The sequence below is a fragment of the Triturus cristatus genome, chromosome 6 (genome assembly GCF_964204655.1).
Source record: "Triturus cristatus chromosome 6, aTriCri1.1, whole genome shotgun sequence".
NCBI classification, from domain to species: domain Eukaryota; kingdom Metazoa; phylum Chordata; class Amphibia; order Caudata; family Salamandridae; genus Triturus; species Triturus cristatus.
This window is the reverse complement of record NC_140589.1, coordinates 449,676,798-449,701,229: the sequence shown is the minus strand read 5'-3', so window position 1 is coordinate 449,701,229 and position 24,432 is coordinate 449,676,798. Positions and strand designations below refer to the sequence as shown.

Here is a 24,432-nt window from a genome sequence, read left to right as displayed (position 1 = left end):
AGACCATTAAGGACAAATGAGCACAACTAGACTTATTCCAGTTCTCAGTTTGTAGATTTCTTCAAACTTAACTTCACCGTGACAGAAAGTAAAAAGTTGGTTAGAATCCAAAGCCAGGTAATTAATAAATACAATAATTGATTGTGTCTTCAAGAAATAAAGTAACCGCAGCACATATAGCAATAGTCAAATGAATTATAAAGCTCCCTAATAAAAAAGAACACCACATCTAATCCTCTAGTACAACTACAGAATGAATGAATGAATGAACGAACTCCCCAAATAGCACCTCCTTTATAATGTTTCTGACAATGAAAGCACCGAATTTAATTACATAAAAAAAGAAGCACTAAAATGTTCCTTGCACAGCAAACCAATCAAACTGTTAGCTTCCAATCCACCCTAAATAACATCTCCTTGCACATAATGTTACTTGGGTATTAACCTGCACCATCTAGTTGCACAGAGGAGATAAACATGAAATGAAACCTAATACAGCGGGCTTCTCTGCACAAACATACCTATGAGCATAGCAACAGAGATTCAGCACATCACCTTGTAATGTTTCAAAACACATCCCTTCAGCCAAGGAAGCAAGAGAACAATGATACTTTACTCATACAGAGACAGACCATGGTTGGCGCTGAATTTCAATGATTCTCTGAAAAGCAAATGAAAAACAATGTTCGAGCACAACGGTTAAACATTCAATTTTCATAATGTAGCCTAGTGCGACCTATTCGTGTTAACTGAACCAAACCTATCTTTAACTATATTTACTAATATGAAAATAATTTCTCACAGTGGCCTTTAGTCAGAATAGTAGAAGCTTGAATGCAATAACTCAAACACTGTCTTTGGGTGCTAGTGGGTGTTTGTAAAGCAAATGCTATTTGTTCCTACAGAGACAATGGTGGGGTACTCATCACTTTCTTCTCCTGAACGTAAACCCTTTTAGGCAGCCTGCAGCCGGATACCCGTTCGAATCAAGTCGGAATTTCCAACATTCTTATTCTATTTAGGAGGTGCCATTTCTAAGATATATCACAACGTAATCCACTGAAAGTAATATGTTATGCAGAATCCCTAAGGTATTAATACCTTTCACCACCCTTTGGGCAGCCAGGGGATTCCTTGGCCAGTGTGGTTAAGAAGTTTCCATGTTGTTCCCCCCCTTCAACAGTGTATGACTTGAATATAATGTGGTCAATGTGGAACAAGGCTATTGATGCCACATATATTAATGTCATCCATTTAATCAGTGCTTCCTGAAACCCATACATCTACCATATAATGCCAATTAGGTGAATCATTTGCCTTTTCCAGGTCAACCGATAACTGCGCCGGATCTGGTAACAACGTGGGTGTCTGAGCACAAGATAGTAGTGCCATATGTTCAGAGAAGTGTTCCTCCCTGGTACAAAGCTGCTCTGGTCAGGGTGTACTGTTGATAGAGGCATCTTCTGTATGTGATTTGTTATAATTTTAGCTTTTATTTTAAAATTGGTCCTATGTAGAGTTAGGGGCCTAAATGTTCTCACATCTAGTGTGTCTCGTCTTGGTTTGTTATGGGAGACTATTAAGGGCCTCCCTTGTTGCCGATGTTAGAATGCCTTTCAGGAGTGCTGCCTAAATATACTGGCAAAGAGTGAGTAAAACTCCACAGACAAACCATACGCTGTAGGTATTTTCCCCTTTGATAGACCTTTATATTCATATGGGAAAGTGGTCATATTGATGCTATTGATGGATTGATAGGTTGTTATGGTTTTTGTGTCAGTGTCCTTCTTGTCTGCATAAAACTTGTAGTTATATTTATAGATGACAACAGATGACAATAGTGATGCCCGCTTGTGTGTCCCTTATGGAGTTGTGTGTGTGACACTCAATAATTTGCCAGAATTGTTCCCTAATTATGAATCATTACCCTTACCGTGTATTGACTGTAGTCTAGTTTTCTCAGTTGTTAGATCAATGTGTGAATGCCTACTCTGATCTAGGTCTTCTCTGAACATATCGATGTGTGGGATAGTGTTCTCTACATTTTTCATTCTTATTTCTAGCTTATTTAAATCACTCTTGAATGAGTTACTAATGCCATGTGTCATTTTAAAGCAATACCCCATATAAGTACCTTAAAGGCTTCTCATTCAGTCAGTTCTCCATCATACAAATGCATATCTCTTCTCCCAGTCTGTTTTGTTTTGTGTGTGGCGTGAAGGGTATGCCAGTTCTCACCCATATAAATGCTCCCTTTGCTTAGGCTAAATATACCCTGGGGCTTCCTCATCTCATCTTAAGTTTGATACTTTCCACATGTGTCAAGTGAGTTTCCTAAGGCAAGGAAATATAGTCCTACCACCTTTAGAGATATGCATGTATTTTGTATTATTTGTTCACATTATCCATGTTCCTTACATACCAGGTTATTGCTGTATGTACATTAGCTTTTGTCATGCTGGCGATATGGTCAGCACTATTATGTTGCTTCCTTGAGTTTCGTGCTGACCCCCGACCCCACCATGAGGTGAACGTCCCTTTGGTGTCCTCATGGTATCATCTTCCCTGCCCATTTCTTTTCATACTATTTTGATGTGCGGTCTGCCTGAAACCCACCCCTTTTTACAGGGCAGTCAGGCATGGCCGTCTGCATATTTGTAACCACAAAATAAAATGACTCATTTATTTCACCAGACTAGACTTGGGTGTAGCCTGCATATTTAGTGCACCCAAGCCCACCGGACGACCTTGATCCTCATGTGGGTATTCAAAGTGAGCATTAATCTGGACTTATGCTCACATTCTTTCCCATCCATGGTCACATTAGGTGGCTTGCCTTCTCGATCTCTCTACCCCTACTCCTTTAAATTTGTTCATCTGCAGTGCCGGGACTAATTTAAGGTAATTTGTCTTAGGAATGTTTTGCGCAGTTTCATCCAGAGCCCAGGTTTTGGTTCTGTCATGGTTGACCTGGTTGGTGAGCAACACTGAAAAAAATCCTATGTGTTTTCATTAAGCCATTCACTCTCTGTAAATACTTTTAATGACGAGGGTCTTCAAGGCAAGTTGGTTCCTACTCTTCTTCTCTTTCCTCACTCTCTCTCTCCTTGTTAGGCGTCACTCCCATCTCTGTGGAGCTGCACCTCTGTTTACAGGTAATATTTCTGTGCAGTCCCAGGCTTGCTAGGCTCCTGGAAGAATATGGTATTTCCATTGTGTAATATTTTCAAATGTGCTGGTAACAAGAGCATATATCATGCTTTAAAATCTCTGAGCTTCTTAAGAATGTGGCGTAGTGTCGCTGGATGGACAGGTTATAGTCTGAGAAGATAATGACTTTTGAGTTACTGACTACTCTTCTCACACTTTGCAAGATGAGATCTATATCTCTGTAGTTTAGCAGTTGTGCACTACCTGTTCTCAGTGGGGCACCGGGCGGTTTAGGGTGCGCTAGCTCTCTGTGTGTTCTTTCCAGAACAAAGAACATATAAAGGCCCTAGAGCATCACCTGCTACTCCATCCCTTCCTCTAGGTATGCAATTATATTCTGTCCAGCAGTCTGATATGGGTTCACCTAGAGCTACGTTCTGAGTCTTTTGAGTGGTGTTCAAGCAACCTGATTCACTCAGTGAGTTCTTTCATTGGCTCTGAGACTTGTTGCATGGTGAGTTGAAGCTCAGCATGGGTGTTTCAGATATTTGCAATCTCTCCTTCAGTTTCCTAAGGTTGTCTCTCACTATATTTACTTCTGTTGCCACTGAGTCAGTTTTGTTTTCCAGCACATCTGCTTTGATTTGATTTAAAATGTGTAGAGTGTGACAATTACATAGTCTGAATCCTGGCGCTATTTATAAACATCATGTAAAGAAAGCTCAGAAGCTCTTACAGGCTCCTAAAAAGCTATATATTGAGATGTTTCCTGACGTGAAGGAGATCGGAATCCAATCTAATTTCTTATGGCAAAGCGTTAAAGTTTTGTGTGCTAATTGTTGACAAGGCCCACCATCACAACAGCATTTCGGAAAACGAGGAATGATTAAAAGACTGGCTGACTGAGATCTCAGAACTCCAAAGGAAAAGTAGCATTTAAAAAGTATAAACATATAATGTGTTTGTGGAGTCAAGGGATAGATGGCTTTGTGGCAGTGTACTAATGCCTTCAGTAAATGTCTGTTCCTGATTTGTAGCCAATCGAGTTAGCTAAGATGTTCTGAAATATAGAAAGGCAACGTGCAGCGGCATTTTGAATATGTTGTAACTTTGACATTAGGTAACTTGGACGTCCCAAATAAAATCAATTGCAGTAATCAAGTTGTGAGAGTATTGACGCCTGAATTATGGTTTTTGGGTGGGTCTAAGGCAGTAGAAGAATTATCATTCTCATTGTTTCCAAAGTAAGAAAGGAACTGGATGTGTTGATTAAAGGATAGCTTTGAATCAAATATAACCTCCATATTCCTGACAGAAACCGAGGGTGTTTGAAGGGAAACTAATTCAGTTGGTCGCCAGACTCTTGACCAGCATGAAGAGTCGCCAAAGACCGTCTCTGCAGTTTTATCCATGTTAAAGCACAAGAAGATGTTGGTCATCCATGGCATAGCAGCACAGACGCAGGCTTTCAGTGTGTCACGTTCTTGAGAAGAAGAACAGTCCAGACATCATAAGCTGAGAATCATCAGCATACAAAAAGAAATAGAAGCAGTGGTTCAATGACACTAATGGAGCTATATAAATAATAAAAAGAGTATGAGTCGAAGTTGACACCTGAGAAACTATGCAAGTTCCTGCGGTCCTCTCCTGTCTCCTCTGTGCTCATTAGCCAGTATCGAAATCGCTGTTGCTGTCTTTCAGGGTCTTATGGTACTCGCCATTTTCTCCCACTGTAGTCTTCTTCAGGCAGCTCCCTTTTCCACTCTCCTTCAATCTTTCACCATTTGGGGTCGAAAAGGTGTTGCTTAGGGGTCTTCAGATTGTGGGAGTACTTATTAATTTAGGATTAATGTACTAAGTGGGGGAGGTGACGGGGAGCTTGTGAAGTAGATGGCTCGTTCCATCAACAACCGGCAATGTCCCAAGGACATACATACTTACTGAATGCAGGGAGTCTCAGCAGAAATCTCAGCATCAACAGAAACACACCAAAACACAAGGATAGATGAGGTTGATATTAAAAAAAAAAATATTCGGAGTGTATTTGAAGGAAAAATAATTTCTCTTAAAGAGGCAGCATAGTTTAATGCCGCCAGGATAAGACTTCAACTTGATATATTAGGAATGCAATTGAGATAGTCCTGTGTCTAGAAGATTTTGCCTATATGTGGTGAATTACTAGTTTTATAAATCTCATTGTAAAGATCAAGTTGGCAAGGATTTCATTGTAATATGTAAATAAATCCTATTCTCCTATGCAAACAAAGTACAAACTAGTTATCATTCATTGACACATAACCTAATCATTGTGCTATAGAAGAGCCTTTTTACACATTCCCATTTTTGTAGACATGCACTCTCTTTTAAAATATGTTGCTCCATGTGGCTAAAACATCAATGAGTTCCATAAGTACTCTCTGGAATAATTTTTAAAATATATTTTACTGATACCATGTGGCCATTTGGCATTTCCAAACATCCATTACATAACCTTTGAGTTATTAATTTACATCCACCTATACATTAGATCAGGGAGCTACGTTTTTAGTACAGTTTGTCGTCACTGTGATGCATAAATACCTCCATTGCAAGCTATCTGGAATCACATGCTAAAGGCTGGTCGCCCAACGCCCCAGTGCTTCTTAAACCAGTAGTGGTTTTTGATATACTGGACCACGGGGTGATATTTCCCTTTTTGTGGGAGATGCTGAATGATATATGCAGTGACCGTATCATCGGTAATTTGTAAACGCTTATGAAGCCATAAAGCCATGCTGTGGAGGGTAGGTTTGTTTGAAGAGTTATTGATGAAGGTGATATCTTGGGACGGAAAGTGTAAACAGTGGAAGATATATCTGGGATTGACTAAAGAGTGTACTCGTGTTTTGTGATACCAGACTAAAGGAAGGGCGTTCCTCTGCACATTTCTTGGAGGATATTGGAATGCACTGATTGATCACATTGAATAGAAGAGAGGGTAGAGATTTGTCACTTGATGGATTAGCCTTGAAAAATCGTCAGGGGGTCGTTGAACACTTGTTGGGTGTACTACTACCAGCAAAAGTTTATGCTGAATTGCAATGTTTACATTTGTTCACTAATGTTTATGAAATCTGTGTCATTTAAAAAATAATTTCCTTTTTTTGTGGAATATATTACTGTGGGTTTTAACAAGAACTATGGTCAAAGATGACCGTGCGAATCTGCTGTTGGAATGATTAATCACTGATACATTTTTGCAATTTGACTAAAGAGTAGTTGCCTTTTGGTGTCTTTTTAAGGTGCCTCTTTCTGTTATCCTTTGCTATCAGATACAGTGAGGCAGGTGGCAGCAGGGCATGAACTCACATTAGTTATTAATATGAGGGACAACATTTGTATCTATAAAGTAAAACAATCAGAATTGCTGCTGTACTTTGCAATTTGTCTTAGTTCATTTATAAGGTACCTCTGAGGTCATTTTAAGACGTGACTCTTTTTGTCACAAATGTAAGGTATGAATTATCTGTGCTAGGTGATAAGGGGGTATTTCCTGCTTATTGAGAGGACCAGAGTTCTTATAGAAGGAAGCCCTTCTTGCTAAAGGTATTTAAGAACAAGCATTAGCAAAGCCAATAGATCTCGCCTTTTGCACCTACTGGCTTTTCCAATGCCTTTAGGTGATGCAGTTCAGCACTGGCAAGATCATTTGCAGTATTGTTTAAAGATAAAAAAAAGAAAAAAGGGGCAATGATTTAGCTAATTAAAAGCACAAATGGTCCCCACAGGGGAAGTGTAGCCCTTGATCTTTCTAAACTGGGGTGGCATGGTGAGCAAAAGAATGATGGATTTAACCCAGATCTCTTGACTGGGGGTGAATGTTTTGATTTTTTCTGCATTCCGTCCATCAATTGTGTGTCTTTTGCTTTCTTGACCTGCACGACACAAGATTCTTAAAGGACCCTTCTTACAAGTAGGGATTATTTATAAATGTAATGCATTTTTTTATTGCAGCAAGTTATTATCTCAAAATCAAGTAATATCAAATATTGTATGCTTCTATCTGGTGATGGCGCAGTGAAAAGTGAGAAGTTGACAATGTTTTATTTCGCAGGCAAGCACATGTGTCATTATGCATGTGTGTCAACAAAATGACGCAAGCTCCATTTTTTATTTTGGTATATTAAAAAAATTGTTTTTGTAAAAGAATATAAAAGAAAAACGTATTTTAATGCAGCATGCTTTTTTAAGGCATAAACGGGGCGGCAGCAATTTGCTGCCTGGTCCTCCCCTCCACAAAAAATGTATATTTTTTTAAAATGATGGTCGTGGTTGGGGGCAACAAAAGAGTTTGGACAGGAAAAGCAGCACACGAGGGAGAGCAACAGAGTGGATGGGGTGAAGCACACAAAGCTAAAAACTGCACAGAGCACAAGGGAGGAAGATTGGTAGGGGAGAAGCACACAAAAAACTTGCAACATGAAGGAGACAGCAACATGGAGCGTTGGGGCAGGTATTTGGCAGTGAGGTAGAAACACACAAGGGAGGTAGAAAATACATGCATTCTCATGGAATGCTTAATTAAAAAGAAAAGAGTTGTTTTCAAAAATGAGCAGTGAAAGGCAAGAAGCCAACCACTCAGAGACAACGTAAAGAGACTATATTCCAGGGAATGGGCAAACACAAGATGGGCTAGCTGGGACAAGAAAAGTCCTCAAAAAAGATGCAAGCAAGTGTGACTAACAATGAAGTCTACCAATGTTAAGCAATGGGTGGGCTATAAATTCCCAAAGGTTCTTGGTCAACCGATAATGGGTCTTTTGCAACCAGACGGCTTGCTCGGCTAGTAAGTTCGACCTAAAAATGAAGAATAACTAGGAGATTGAAGAAAAGCGTTTGAGAGGTACTAGAATAGAACAGTGTTTCGTTGGCTTGCATATCAGGTTACAATTTAAACAAGAAAAATGTAAACGCCTTTTCTCCAAAAATATACCTTTTCACGTACAGAAGGCGGTGGGTCATCTAGTGATGGAATTGCTGGGCGGCTCTAAATGGGTCCCCCCAATGCAAGCTCTGTTGCCACTTCGTGGGCCTTTCCGCATTGGTCTATATAAAAACCTTCTGAACAGTCATTATTATTTTATGCGACTTGTCTTTCACGTATTTCATTAAGGCTTCTTATGTTGCATAATATATTGGATGTCTATTGTCATCCTCCACCATGTCTCTATATCTTTGTCATGCACCGAGGACAGATTACATTGTGTTTTTTCTTCCATTACAGGTATTCCAGAAAGAAGAGATCGAACCTCTGCACGTGAAGCTGCAGGAGGTGAACTGGCTGGGCCAAGGCCTGATTCAAAGCGCCGCTAGGAATACCGACACCCAGAAGCTGGACCATGACCTTGAAGAAACGAACACGCGGTGGAACACTCTTAATAAGAAGGTGCTGACTGTTCAGGATTCTGAAATATAATGTTCTGCACCGTGTAAATATAGTGTCATGATCGGTTGAATATCCATCAACGCCATTGAAAGTCCTCCCCCTTATTCTTAATGTTTGCATTTTATAACCATGCTGGACAGAAAGCTTGTGGGACGTTAAGTTGGCATGCAAATCCCATCCACCTAGTTGGAAGGAGAACATTATAGTATTAAATTTACTAATGGCACATGCCTTCCGGATAAAATGATAGCCATTTCCGTTAACTATGTTTTCTTGTTTACTTTAGACTATTTTTCGGTAATAAGCTTCTTAATGCATTAACTACTAGAGAAAATAACTAACATTGATAAAATACTTCTTTGGACTCTACAATGCCAAAAGATCACATTGTGGTTTTTTACCTTTCACCTTCCATAACTGAAATCAAGATGACTTCTGATCTGTATATCTGCAGTGGTCCTAATAAACTTTGATGTCTGATGGCGAGAGGGATCCAAGCTGGTGGTATATGAATGTTATTCATGTCTGTGGGTGTGTAAAGTATCTGAAGCATGTCTTTATGTCTGTGCCAGAACCAATGCACCATGATTCAGCATTAACATAAGTATACCATAGCTACATGATTATATCGAAGTCTTTCTACTCAATGCGCCACAGTTTCCGTACTGAGTCAATTTTATTTTCGTTTGGATATACTGGTGCAAAACTCTAAACTCATAATAAAATTACCCAGCTCTGTGTGGTCACGTATATCACATTGGGTCTCATTAATGAAGCCATATTAATGGCTGTTCTAAAGAATGCCTTTTTACTTTTCGTTAACCTTCTCTTGGGCTCCTACAGTGTTACAGAAAGCGTTTGTATGACAGTACAACGAATGCCTTTACCACGCATGCCTTCACCAAGCATCCTTTACCACACAATACATTTTCGAACGCATTGCCTTCACCACGCAATATATACACACACATGAAATATATACGCACAGTGATTTTTGAAAAATATTTTCTCAATTGAGAGACCCCAAACCCTCCATTTTTTTTACATTACCACACTATTCCGTTAACCCCTACCCCCTAAACTCACCCACCCCTAAATTCGCCCACCTTTACCACCCTATTACTTTACCCACTCCTAAACCCTAAAAATACCCTTACCACCTTATTCCCTTACCCACTCCTAAACCCTAACAACTCCCTTACCACCCTATACCCTTACCCACCACAAAACCTTAAAATCACCCTTAATACCCTATACCCTTACCACCCCTAAAACCTAAAAGCTCCCCTACCACCCGATTTCCTTACCCAACGCTAAACCCTAAAGATACCCTTACCCACCCTTAAACAACCCTAACAACTCCCTTAATACCCTATACCCTTACCCACCACAAAACCTTAAAATCACCCTTAATACCTACACCCTTACCACCCCTAAACCCTAAAAGCTCCCCTACCGCCCGATTTCCTTACCCAACGCTGAACCCTAAAGATACCCTTACCCACCCTTAAACCCTAAAACCATGTTACCACCCTATTAATTATTTAATTAATTAATTAATGGTGATTTCGAAAGCGTGCAGCTACCTCTGCAGAGGTGTCCCGGCTCTGGCAAAGAACTAAGGTGTGGGTCGTGTAGGCTGTTATGTCTGCCTGAAACACCACGTTTTTAATGGTCTCCGAAATTCCGTTTCTTATTCCAACAAGCGCATGTAGGGTGGGAGGGAGTTCCAGAGTCTTGTAGATTGTAACGCGAAAGATCTACCACCCCATCAGGCTTTACGGAAGCGTAGAACTTTTAAGAGTTTCAGATTGTTGGATTTCAAGACCCGCATTTGATGGTACAGATGCAGCCTCTTCTGGAGGTACATATGTCCCAAGCTTCTAGTGGCCCTAAAAGCAAAGATCAGTGACTTGAACTCTATCCTCCTAATTACAGGGAGCCAATGTAGCTATTCCCTTACCCACCTCTAAACCATGAAATCAGCCTTACCACCCAATACCCACCCCTAAACACTAAAAAACGCCCTTACCACCTATATCCTTACTCACCTCAAACTCTGAAAACACTCTTAGCATCCTGTACCCTTACCTACCCCTAAACCTTAAAACACCCTTACTACCCAATACCCTTACCCACCACTAAATACAAAAAATGCCCTTACCACCTGTACCCTTACTCACCCCTAAACCCTGAAATCACCCTTAGCACATTCTGTACACTTACCCTCCCCTAAACCCTAAAAACACACTTACTACCCAATACCCTTACCCACCCCTAAACACTAAAAACACCCTTACCACCTATATCCTTACACCAAACCCTGAAATCCCCCTTAGCACCCTGTACCCTTACCCACCCCAAACCTTAAAACACCCTTACCACCCAATACCCTTACCCACACCAAAACACATTAAAAGCCCTTACCACCTATACCCTTACCCCTAAATCCTGAAATCCCCCTTAGCATTCTGTACCCTTACCCTCCCCTAAACCCTAAAAACACCCTTACCACCCAATTCCCTTACCCACCCCTAAACTATAGAAACACACTTACCACCCGATACCCTTACCCACACCTAAACAGTAAAAACGCCCTTATCCTACATATACTTACCTGATCTATACTTACCATTTTGTTGTAAAGGCAAGCATGGTAAAGGCATATGCATGGTAAAGGTGATGCTTGGTAATTACCGCGTTGTAAAGGCTGTTTCCCTAGAAAGCTTGTCTCATAATCTCTGGTTCCTAAAGCAGGCATATGCCAGAGATTTTATGATAAGGTGAGGCAGTGGATATGTGGGAAGGAAAGGATGTCCCATGCCACTACCAGTGATGATTAAGATTTGTAATGATGCATTTGTTATCAACGTTATCTACAAAATGTGACCAATACTGATGGTAAAGCTCATGGCATAATGCCCTCATCATGTCCCTAGATGGTCATAACATGCCATTGTTCAGCTGAATTTGCTCTCAAGTTTGTCAGGGACTTCGATGACGTCTATAACCTTCTTGCATTATGTTAGCCTGTTTACTTAATGTAAAGCTTTTGCTTATGTTCTTCGTTTTCAGGTTGCTCAGCGAGCAGCCCAGCTGCAAGAGGCGCTTCTCCACTGTGGCAGGTTCCAGGATGCCCTGGAATCTCTGCTTTGCTGGCTAACGGACACAGAAGAACTCATAGCAAACCAGAAACCACCATCTGCTGAGTTTAAAGTTGTGAAAGCACAGATTCAAGAACAAAAAGTAAGCAATCCTTCTTTCATTCTAATCCTAGTTCGAAGAGGTTTCTACAGCATGTTGCTCATTGTCTTCAAACTAACACTGTATAGTCGTGTTATTAACATATAGTAACTCTGTCAGCAGCATCACATCTCTAAAGAGTCTGCGTAACACAAAATCTAGAGGGGCCAGGGTGCATTACCCACCTACTCAAATAGTAGGTGCAGAATCCAGAGATTGTGATTTCTTTCGATTCTCCATCTTGAGTCCATAGCACAGATGCCAGTTCCAAATACACATAGCATCACCCTGGGCCTTTCGTTAAACCCAGCGATGCAAGTCTTTTTCACTGCCGAGACAGGAGGAGGGGTGAACACACTCCAGAAATTTAGAGGGATAGAAAAAATGTTTCAGGGGTGGAAACCATTTCCGAGTCTGAAAACCTCAAATAAAACACAGTTCCTTTGCACTTTCCACCATTATCTGCCTCTTTACTTGAGTCCCTCTGGATGATTACGTATGCTTGGAAATCTATAATTTCCTAGATTTTGCTTTGTTCTAATATAGAGTTTTGTGAATCTGCAGGGGAGAGGAATTGCTTGATCCAGTCCAATGATGGGCTTCTAATGTTTGGAACTCCTTGGGGATGTTACAGGGTAATGCGAAGCACAACCCTGTAACACCCACACACTCTTGGTTGTGATATTCAAAAGATTTGGAACATAATTCCCAACTCTAGACAGAGATGCAAAGTTATTCCTATAGAAAATGCCGTGAAATGTTTAAGTATGCAAATTGCAGGCAGAGGTCTATTTTTGTAAATTAGGCCTTAGCTATTCATAGGATAATTAGTTTAAACTATCCAAACTTGATGCTAACGCTGCCAATGTTGACTTCAGTATCTTCACCATGTATAGAATTGATGAAGCACAGATATAATTGTTTTTCCTTTGACATAGTGTACCCCTCTAAGATGACTTGCCTTGACAGGTTTTATGATTTGCCTGTAATTTTCATTTGCTTTGAATATACTATATTGCTATATAATATATGCAGGTCACCAGTAGAACTTTCATATGTACTTCTATACCAAACTTTTCAACAAATAAAGGCACCCAAATTATATTTTCAAATTATGCATGATTTATTTATGTGTTTATTTATATTTTTATAAAAGCACAAACTGTCACCAAAGAAGGTAGCCTGGCGTTGTCTATCAGAACAAGTATCCAGTCATGAAAAGGAAAGCTATTTTTTTTTTTTAGTTAAGTATTCAATGCTTTCCTGAAAGCATAAAAGTCGCTAGTAAAAAGAAGGGTGAGCGGCAGACGGTTCCAAACACTAGCCGCATGCACAGAAAAATATCTGCTGCCAACTCGAGTCTTCTTGAAAATAGAACCTTCACAAGGTTGGCATTGGCTGAGTGTAAAAATGTTGGTGGAATATAACGCTGTAGGTAATGTCAGAGAGGACATGATCTAACAAGATGGAAGGCTGTAGGCACAGTACAAAGAGATTTAAACTGGGCTCTCATGGCCACTATGAGCCAATGTAGAGCGCAGAGCGATGGATGTAGAGAATCGATGTGGCCGATAAAGTGCAAGTTTTGCTGCGGCAGCCTGTGTATGATGTAGGCGGTGGATAAAATAACTAGTAGTGCATAGAAACAATGTGTTGCATAACCTAGTCTGCTTAGAATGATGATTTGCACCACTAAACAGCAAAATCACTAAAGACAGGCTACTCTAGAGATCTAGAAAGACTGCTAGTGTGCCTTTAGCTAACTGTATTTTCTTTCTTTGGCTCTGTTGTTTCCCGAAGCTCTGTTATCTTTAGTAAGGCCTGCTGTTTTCAGTTGGCTTTGTTTCCTGTATTGCTTTCACTTATCTGCTGCCTGTATTGATGCTTTAGTTACTTACACCCACAACTGTACTACTCTACACTACTCTGTGCTACTCCACTCTGCGCCACTCCACTCTACGCAACTCTACTCTAATCCACTCTACGGCACTAACTCTATGCCATTCTATCCCGCTCCACTCTATGCCACTCTACTCTACACGACTCCACTCTATGCCACTCCACTTTATGCCACTCTACATCACTCCACGGCACGCCACTCCACTTCACACCACTCCAGTTCACACCACACCACTTCAAACCACTCTACTCTATGCTACTCTACTCGATGTCACTCTACTCTATGTCACTCTACTCCACCCCACTCTATGTCTCTCTACTTTATGCCACTCCACTTCATATAGTGCCACTCTATGGCACCACTCTGTTCTGTACAAATCTATTCCACTCCCCTCCACGCCGCTCCACCCCACTCTATGCCACTCTACTGTACACCACCCCACCCCATTCTACTCTACGGCACTCCACTTTACTCCAATCCTCTTATCTGTACGCCACTCCATGCCACTTCACTCAATGCTACTCTACACCACTTTACACAACTCTACTCTATGCCACTCCACATAATGCAACTTTATGGCACTGTATGCCAAACCACTTTACACCACTCTAAACTACGCCACTCTACTCTATGCCACTTGTCACCACTCAATGCCACTCTACACCACTCTGCTCCATGCCACTCTACTCCACCCCACTCTATGCCACTCAACTTTACACCTCTCCACTACTCCACTCTATGCTACTCTACATCACTCTACTTTACGCCACTCCACTGTACACCACTCCATGTCATTCTACATCATTCCACTCTATGCCACTCCAGTTTACGCCACTCTACTTTCCTCTATGCCACTCTACTCTATGTCACTCTACTGTACGCCACTCTGCGCCACTCCATTCTGCCCCACTCTCCCCAATGCCACCATGCCACTCCACTCCACTCTACTCTATGCCACTCTACCGCATTCTAAGCGACTCCACTTTACACTACTCTAAACTATGCCACTCTACTCTATGCCACTTTACCCCATTCCACTCCACACCACTCGATGCCACTTCACTGTACACCACTCTACACCTCTCCACCCCACACTTTGCCACTCTACTCCATGCCACTCTGCTCCACACCACTCTACTCTGTGACACCCCACTCTACTCTACGCCATTCTACTCTTCACCACACCACTCTACTCCACCCGAACTCTATTCCAGTCTACTCCACTTTACTCTAAGCCACTCCACTCTATTCCAATCTGCTCTATGACACTCCACTCAATACCAATCTGTTCTATGACACTACACTCTGTCGCACCACTGTATGCCACTCTACTCCACTCAATGCCACTCTACTCCATGCCTCTTCACTGTATGCCTCTTCACTCTATGCCACTCCACTCTACGTTTCTCCACTCTACACCACTCCAATCTTTGCTACTCTACACCACTCTATGTCACTCCACTGTACGCTACTCCATGCCACTCTATGTCATTGTACCCCACTCCACTCAATGCGTCTCCAGTTTATGCCCCTCTGCTCTACTTTATGCCACTCTACTGTATGCCACTCCACTTCATGCCACTTCACTCTACTCCACTCCACTCTATGCTGCTCTACACCACTCTCCTCTGTTCCAGTCTCCTCTACACCACTCTCCTCTACACCACTCTACTGTATGCTACACCACTAACCTTTAGCCATGCTGAGCAGCAGCAACTCTGCAGTACATCATAGTGAGAAGACACTGGAAAAGCCAATAGCTGTCACATAAACGAGACTTGCTGGCTGTGCCAATGCTTGTTTCTCTTTGCCGTTCAGTAAGATGTGTTCTTATCCATCTAACACTTACTCACTCAGTCCATTTAAAGCCATCCCGGTCCTGGTCATTTACACCCCTAGTGAAAGTGGTTCACGGGGTACAGAAAGTGAACACATTGCTATCCCTCTTGTTAGGGCACCTGCTGGTTTATCTTCGCGCTCCCTCTGCCTCTGTGTAGTGTAAACCTTGCCCCTGGTTTTTAACTCAATTCTGATTTCGCTGCTTGCAGGATAAAAATGGAAACAATTGCTACAGTTTCTAAACTTCATGGGAAATGTGAATTGTGTAAATATATGTGAGTTACATTTTCTTTGTGCGCCTGCATTACTTTTGAGCATTCGTTGTTTTACTTCGCGGTAACGGAGAGCTGGTCGCGCTTGCGTGACTCCGGCTCAATGACTCTATCTCCGGCGTCAACAGAGTCACGCCAACAGGTCTATCCCACTGCTGATAATGCAGCGCCGCACTCCAAAGCACGGGGGGGGGGGGGGCACTGGCTCACTGCACGCTGGCACAGCTGCTTCCTGCCTCTGAAGCCTTGCATTGTTTTCCTTCCAGCTGCTCCAGAGGTTGCTTGATGACCGCAAGCCCACTGTCGAGGCCATTAGGCGCGAAGGAGAGAATATTGCAGAGTCAGCAGAAGCGGCAGATAAGGAGAAGACCTTGAAGCAGCTGGACGTCTTGGGCCACAGATGGGACGTGCTTCTGAAGAAAGCGGAGACCAGGTACTCGAAGCGCTTTTTACTCTTAAGGCAAAGTGAATGTACAGATCTGACCAGATGCAGATTGGTGGAGAGCACTGTCAGCATATGCTGATGGAAGCGAGGAGGGGTACAACTCCTTTAGGCACTAGATTATTATTTTATGAAACGTTAGAAAAGGGAAATATCCAAGCCTCCTGGTGATCTGAGTGCAGCTGATTGATTGTTTCCTTCGTGGCACGATCAGAAGGATGTTAGCCAAAGGAACTCTGATGGCATGTCTTCTTTGGCTGGAGATGGGCATTCCCTGCTGGCACCTCTACCACCGGGAGGCACTTCTCTTGACATATGGCAGAGCTTGTTTGGAATCTACCAATGCTGCTTTGAAATAGCGGGGTGTGCAGGAATGCAAAGCCTCCTCTTACAAATAATTCAGATGTGCATGAGTGTTATTGCAGGAAGGGTGGCATGGGGCCTTCACTGTCAGCACCTGCTCACAGCTGTGATATGTAGGAACCGGAGGGCAAGCTGTGGTTTGCAGACCTCCTCCTCCACACTAAAGCTCTTCAAGCTGGGCGTTTACGCGAGTGATAGAGTGATACCTTCACTCCCTGGAAACTCTCACATGAACCTTCATACCAGCGGCAGCCAGCATTCTTGTGATGCGAGCTCTGGTCCTCCAGCTGGTGAGTGCCACAGTTCCCTCAGTTTGTTAGAGACATGCTCTCTAATAATTGGAAACCCACAAAGTAAGCGGGATAGTCCAGATAAGCAACCTCATGTTTATACTCTGCTGTGGAACTGGACTCTGAGGACTGCTGAGAGGTGAAAGCTCACTATTAGCATGGTAGTGCCTTGTGGCCTGACTCTAAAAACACACAAGAGATAAGTTAGAAATGCACCTAAAATACATTACAGGTGGAGGGCAAAAATGCTGTTATACTTAGTGACATGAACTCACATGTACATTCAGTAGACTACAGAGAGCTTTACTGGCAGAAGTCAGACAAGCATTGACAAAGAAAATATGCAAAACACATTAAATATTACTATCTGTTCAGTAGTTGTTTTCATGATCTTTCAAACCTATATCCTATGCACGATGTATTTTTCTATTACTGGAATGGACCTCTTTTGATGCTCTTTCCTTTGTTTCTGGTTGGTCTTGTAGGATGATGCAGACATCTCCTCCAGTTTGACTTTCAAATAATGACTTTTTCTTTAGAATTTGGGGGAGTAGCTGTCTTGATAGTGTTTTTAGATGGGACAGTCTTGCAGAAAGTGTTCCTCAGTTTCTACTTTTCTCAAGACACTCTTGACAAGTCTATCCTGTCTGAGTTTGTGGTTTGATTTGTTTCAAACTATCTATATTTCTAGTCTGTGGGCACGCAGTCTGTATCTGGTGAATATTTGTGCTGTTGTTTTCACCACAGTTAAGTATTCAGAAAGTTTCACACTGCTTCCCAGTGATCTCAGCATTTTAGCTTATCAAGTAGTTTCATTTGCGACTCCTGTTACATTGTGTACTAGTGCTTCCTTTGTGTCTGTTCTAAGACCTTGGGAAGTGTCGCCAGCGGGCAACCAGTCCCCCACTGCACAAGGACTTTCTTCTCCTTTTTTTAGCATTTTTATCAAGGGGAAGTTTGCACACTACCTCTGTATCATGGGGTGGAAGCCTGAGCAGCGGCTCCAGTGGAAGTACAGCGGTACCTCAAAGGACAGCCACACTGGGGTTCCGCCAGAGTACCGCAGTACCCATGGCCTTATTTTAGTTTTATTTTAACTTCAGAGGGTGTCCCTTTGGTCACTCACCCAAGCGCCTCAGGATCAGTGTGTCCATACCTTGCCCCCTTATGCCCTTTTAAAAAGCCTTTTTCAGGACTTAGGGCAACTGCAGTAATGGCAGGTGCAATATTTTGTTCAGAGTTATGGCTAGCCAATCAGATTGATCTTTCCAGCATACTGGGCCTGGGACCGGGCCTGCGGGACCGATGTGGCCAACTAGAGACAAAGCTTCCTCAACAAATCAGAAGGCCCTATTTTTTCACATTTCAGTACCACGTGGACTCCCGCTGGACCAACTGTCCCGATATACCTAACTTTTAAAATTCATCATGCCCACCCGAGCCCCTCTTTAACTGTTAATTTCTTGGAAAAGACTGAACAGATTTACAGCACATCCCAAAAAGCATGCTTTCTGAATAGAGTTATAACATTTGCTAAAATTGGTGAAATTCTGTTCGTCTGTTTCCCTGTATCGAATAGCAGAGTTTCCTAATGGAACTAACATGGGAAATCAGCGATTAGGGACCCCTTCCCACCATTTTTGTTACACCCTGCTTGACAAATCAGTGAAAATCATCCCATGAAGGAGCCAAGGTGGATTTACTTTCTTGGGAGGAAAGTTTTATGCAGATTTGTCAAACTGTGCCAAAGTGATTAACAAAACAAAAAAAACCCATCTCCCTATAGAAACTCTGACCTAACAATAGCAGCACAGTGGCAACTTCCAATGTGTGAATACTTATATTTATTTTATGTATCTGTATTTTTATATATCTAGATCACATATACATAGCACATGCCTGTATGTATCACGAACATCCACCAAAAACAAAGTCTGTTTTGACTATGGGCCAGATTTATATCTTGATGGAGAAGGAACTCCATCGCAACGGTGACAAAGTTCCCTCCCGCCAACATTATGGTCTGCCTGCCTGATTTACATGTGGGTGGACTATAGCTTGATGAAGGCAGAGACTACTCCATGTTCACTGTGGTCAAATGTCTTCAACTGAATTAGGGCCATCTGAGGTTTGGCTGTATGAGGTGCCTGCCACACGGTGCAGGGATTTACAGTGACTCCCATTTCTCTATGGGAGCTTGTGCTGTGGCAGGTTTCGGACCGCTGCACATGATCCCATAGGGAAATGGGAGACTGCGACTGCACCATGTACAGTTGCATCGTAATTGCAGAGGTCAGTCAGTTCCGAAACCGCAGGGATGTCAGTCGAAGGCAACTACAACCGACATCCAAATTAGTGCCTAAATCGAGCTCTATATCTTTAAGCTACAATAATTCAAAGGCAATAGTTAATTTTCTGTGAACAAATAAAAATCTGATTTTCCAGTGATGTGCAGTACATCTGCCTGCTATAAAGCACCCATATTGTTCTATTACAATTTGATGGATAATTTATTTTGATTTTTTTTCTTATTATAAGCATATCACGGCCACATTTAGGTGGCAACATATTTTCCTTTTTTTCTTCTATTTTTGTGGTATATTTTTTCAGTGAAACAATAAAAAACTAACCATTGCGCCTGCTATCCAAGATCAGACAATATGCTATGCCAATACTTGGTATTTTATACTTGTTTTCGGCTTCCCCCATAGGTCCCATAAGGGATGTTGCTTGGGGCATCTGTTTGAGTCAGGTTGTTTGTCATTTGTTTCGTTTGGAATTTCATGTTATTAATTTATGTTTCCCAAATTTCACGTTGCTTGTGTGGTGTCTGGAATCCTTGGTCATGATAAATTAGAATAAGTCATCCTATAATGCATGCTTATCTGTCGGTGCTTAATTCAAATAAATTACTGTCTCTATTTTGTGCTGAAAAATGCAACTTCGGCTGTCTGGCAATGACCATGTTCTTACTTATAATGTTATGTACTTTTCTAGTTTTATTTTGTTCTGAAGTTATTTTTGTCAGCATCTACTGTCCCAATCTCTTTTGTTGCAGAGCTCCTCTGTTGTTTCACCTCCTTAGCCCTAAGTTTTAGTTCACTGCCCTAGAATTCAAAATGTATGCATTAATCACACAAACTATTGCCTTTCACTTTCTGATCCATACCATGTTCTTTCATATTGGGATCGCTGATAACCCTCTCATGCCTTGATTTTGCCTTGTTTTGCTGGGTGTATTTTCTCATTCTGGATATCATCTTTTTCTCTGTTTACATTTCAGTATACCCATGTGTTGTTTAAAGTATCAAGTGTACCTCATCTCTTTAGAATTGGAGGTAATCTTGTGCACAGCAATTTGTAAAGGTCTACTAGAATTAGAAAGGTTCTACAGTGTTTACGACGATGATAGCCTAAACACATGCTGTTCCTGAAAAAGTGGATGTATTTTCCTCATGGTGCTACATACTGTCACCTACACATTGGTAGAGTGGAATGCAGAATCAAGTATGCAGCTGTTTCCCGCACGACTTGGTACATGACCTGGTTCTTATTTTGACGCAGTCCCTGTAAGAGTTTGAAAGGGTTCCCCTTCTAAGCTTTGTGGGCTTGGAGCTGCCATTTTGTGCCACTATAGAGCCACACCGTTAGCCCCACATTTCTTGATGCCTTTGGCTTAGTGATATCATTGTGATGATCCTTCCGGCATACAATCCTGTTTAACTTGTCGTCAGTCTACTGACACCATAAGAATTTCTTCCTTTGTATAAGGAAAAGCCTCTCCCGGAGAGATTCCACACTATAGTTGTGTAACATATTTGTGACAGAAACCAGTCTCAGATTGTCCGTTTTGCAGTTGTTAATCACATCTAGATGAACTATCTGGTCATTCAGGTCCACTAGGGCTGCTAGAACTGTTTTCAACAAAGAATAATTCTAGGCAATGCAGGAGAGAAGATATTTTCATTGTGCCTGTTTCAAAAGGACACATTCCCATATTCATTTGATTTTTAAGCTGTCTCCCTCAAAGAGCATCATAGAACTTTACAAAAATGTTGACAGGGCAAATTTCCAGCACTTTATGTGAACCTAGCTCTCACTTAGTTGGTTGAAAAATTGGCATCTGCAGACTTACATATCTGATCCACCTCACCAAATCAGGAAATATACTGCTGCAGAAAATCCGCCAATATATCAAACCTTCAGTGGTCATAAGTTTAGGGTTTAGGGCACGGGCATTGGTGTTCTCAGAGTAAGTCCATTTGTGGTGAAAACCAACAAATTCATCTCTTTTGGTATTCACAAATATCCAATTGATAATCAAACGCATCTTGCATAGATTCATTTTGTGTTGAAAAAGGATGAAATACATGGGTGTGGCAAACACCCAATTAGCCCTCTATTTAAAAGGGATGCATTGGAATCACTTTCTCCCACTGGGAAAACATGCTGTATATGGGATTACACCTATCTGCTGCACTGGCTTTTCTGCACGTTGAGTAATCCACAGCGGTTAAGTCCTGGGTGGTAGGAGTATACATGGAAATCTGTGATCTGTTTAGGTTTCTGTATGCTGTCGGTATATTTGTGAATCCCCTAAAAGTTAAAAGTCAGTACAAATCTATGATGCATATTTATTTTTTTGTTTGTTAACGTATCTTTGTGTATCAAACACAATGAGAATAAAACATGCTAACAGGGAGGTCAAAGTGTCAGAAATATATTGTATGCCAGAGAGCCCAAGATGCAAAACAAAATGTGAAAATAACTGATAATGCAAAGTCACTATTTAATGTTAATACACATTATTGTGAATGGAAACAGATTATATTATCCCAGTCGGGGCGTATGTGAGGTAGTGAAAGAATAAGCCAGTGTTTACAAGTAAGTGTGAGATCCATAAAGAATAGTGCAAATGATCATCTGTACCTATCAGCAGTCACAGCAGTCCTCCTCAGAAGTGATACCACCTCAACAAATCATTTTAAGATTATTGAAAAAAGTTGGTAGAGAATGACTCTCGCTCTTAGCAGATGCAGTAGTTTTCCTTAGCCAGGGCAGAGTCTCTCCTTTTTTTCGGGAGTAGCACTCTTTCATGGGCGTATGATGGCTCCACGCATGCCTTTGCAATGCAGTCACTACCCAGCCGCGACATTGTCACGGGCTACTTAACCACGCAAGTTGTTACAATGACGTGCTTTAGGGGGCGCTGGACTTTGGATTAGTATAAATTACTATTCCAACTCCACTCTTTTGCAACAGTAGGGAAGGTGTTGGGCTGAAAAATCCAACACCAGTCCAACAATGCGCCCCCTACAGCAAGTCGTTCCAATGACTTGCAAGTTAAAGTAATGTGTGGTAATGTCGCAGTGGGGGTAGTGACCGCATTATGAAGGCTGGTTGTTATTGAGACTGCGGGGTCTACGATGTTTCCCCTATTTCATATATAATTAAATCAAATGACCAGATGCAAAGACATATACATTTATATTGTGTAAAAGTGTTTGTCATTCCAGCTGTGCAGTTATAGACTGAGGTTACCAAGACAACACTACTCCAGTGTGCCCAGTATAAAAAGGTAGCCATAGTTACGGAATGGAATAATGTTTGCACTTCAGCAATGACAAGGAAATGAATCCCTGATAAGAGAGGACATGTAAATTTCCTCTGTGACAGTGCATGAATGGGTGAAAAGCAGATGGACGGTGCCCTCAGCAGCTTTTATTCCAATTGCAAACTTAACTTGTTTGTGAACAGCTATTAACGAAGTGTCCCTTGTAGCTAGGTGTAAGGGAGTAAGTAAATTCGATTTGTGATTGAAGACCAACCATTTAGGCATTATAAGTAACACTTTGTGGTGTAAATTTGCTTCGTATAATGGTGTTTTCTAGATCGCAAGTTCTCGGTTAAATTTCAATCCAAACATTCTTGGCAGACTTTTTTTAGGTCGGGCTTGACGGCACAGCTGTCAAATCACCAGAAGCAGGGCTATAAGAAGCAGCACTGACGGAGGGTTAAGCTCTGCCAACATACTCATCTTCTCTACAATCTTTGGATTGCGCAGACGGTGTCTGCTCCCATTGAAGAAGAGTGTTCATATTGCACTTCTTGTCTTATTATTACACTGTGTTAAAACTTGTAAATACGTATTATGTTGCATGGAAACTTACAGATTACCATAGTAAGTAATGGATTTGGTTTTAGTCACCCCCTTTGACTACTCCTGGATGTAGGAGATTTGCAAGGTGATAATCCTATGTTAGTTCCTCTTAGAAGAGGTCGTATATTGTTTTGCCAAATGTAATTTTGTACATATTTGTAATGTTATGATTGTGTGCCTGATGGTTACCTTGTGGGAAAATGTATGCTCAATTCTTTAAGCATGAGTTGGGTATGGTGACATGCCAATGCTATTTGTTTGGTCGGTTAATGGCAAAAGTTGTCAGAGGCCACAGGTCTGACATGTTTATTATGGAAAGTTGCTACCAAGACAGTAGGCGTGACATATTAATTTTGAAATGGTCATATTAACGTCAGTAGTCCTTTTATTGGTAGATTGTTATCATGCTGGGTTAAATCCTGTGGACAGGTGTTTTATTACATGGCAGCTCAGAGGTTAATGAAGAAATGAGTTTTAATGTTATTTTCCCAATGGCAAACACCGGGTGTATACGATCTGCATTGTAAGAATCCCTGTTCCCATAGGAGGGATTGTATATTGTTTTGCCAAAGGTAATTTTGTGCATATTTGTAATGTTAGGACTATCTGTCTAATCGTTGATGTGTGTGAAAGCTTATGCTAAATACAGTAGGTTTAAGTTGCTTATGGCAACAAGTCATTGATAATAACTATAGACTTGATTGGGAAAAGATATGACAGATTTGTCAGCTCCTCCGACAAGTTCTAAACTTTCGAAGTGTGCTAGGTAACAATGTCTCGAAAAAAATGACAGGATTCAAGCTGTGGCATGACTGCAGGAAGCAGATGTCGGTTATGTATCCACACAAGAATGGTTTTTGGTGCCTGGACTCTGAACCCGACTTTGATTCCTATGATTGCACCATCACATGCACCCGATGGAGATTCGAGACCAGGAGGCAAAACTGAATGTCACCAAACACACAAAGACATGTATGTCCCACTGCAAGTCACTGGTTCGGACCCGATCCCAGTCATGGGTCTGCTCCTGCATTTGCTTTGCTCCCCACTACAAGTCCTCTGGTAAGCCCAAATCCAAATGTACGCCTTAAAAAGCATAGCAGGACTCAACCCCATCCCATCACTCTAAAGAGAAGGCATGGAATCAAGATGTGGGTCGCACTCCCTCAATGTTGCCAGCTACTGAGCGATTCCTCAGTTGATCTCTACATACTTCAGGTTTCCCAGTCCTATCCCCAAGATGTTGATGATGGTGAGGGGGGATGGCTGACTCTACCTCATTAGACAGATGATGCCTTATACCGTGATTTACAAAATGCCAGCCCAGTTGACACCTCCCCTGATACAA

The 24,432-nt window shown here is 41.6% G+C and overlaps 1 protein-coding gene across 15 annotated transcripts in view; it reads left to right on the top strand.

The window, feature by feature from the left end:
• DST (dystonin) overlaps positions 1-24,432 on the top strand; it is a 1,436,897-nt gene that overhangs the window by 1,188,944 nt on the left and 223,521 nt on the right. For all 15 annotated transcript variants that reach the window (XM_085610880.1, XM_085610881.1, XM_085610884.1 and 12 more), the window contains 3 exons: positions 8,414-8,575; positions 11,651-11,821; positions 16,096-16,262. In XM_085610880.1, coding sequence (XP_085467006.1) covers positions 8,414-8,575; positions 11,651-11,821; positions 16,096-16,262 — 500 coding nt within the window. The remainder of the gene's footprint in view (positions 1-8,413; positions 8,576-11,650; positions 11,822-16,095; positions 16,263-24,432) is intronic.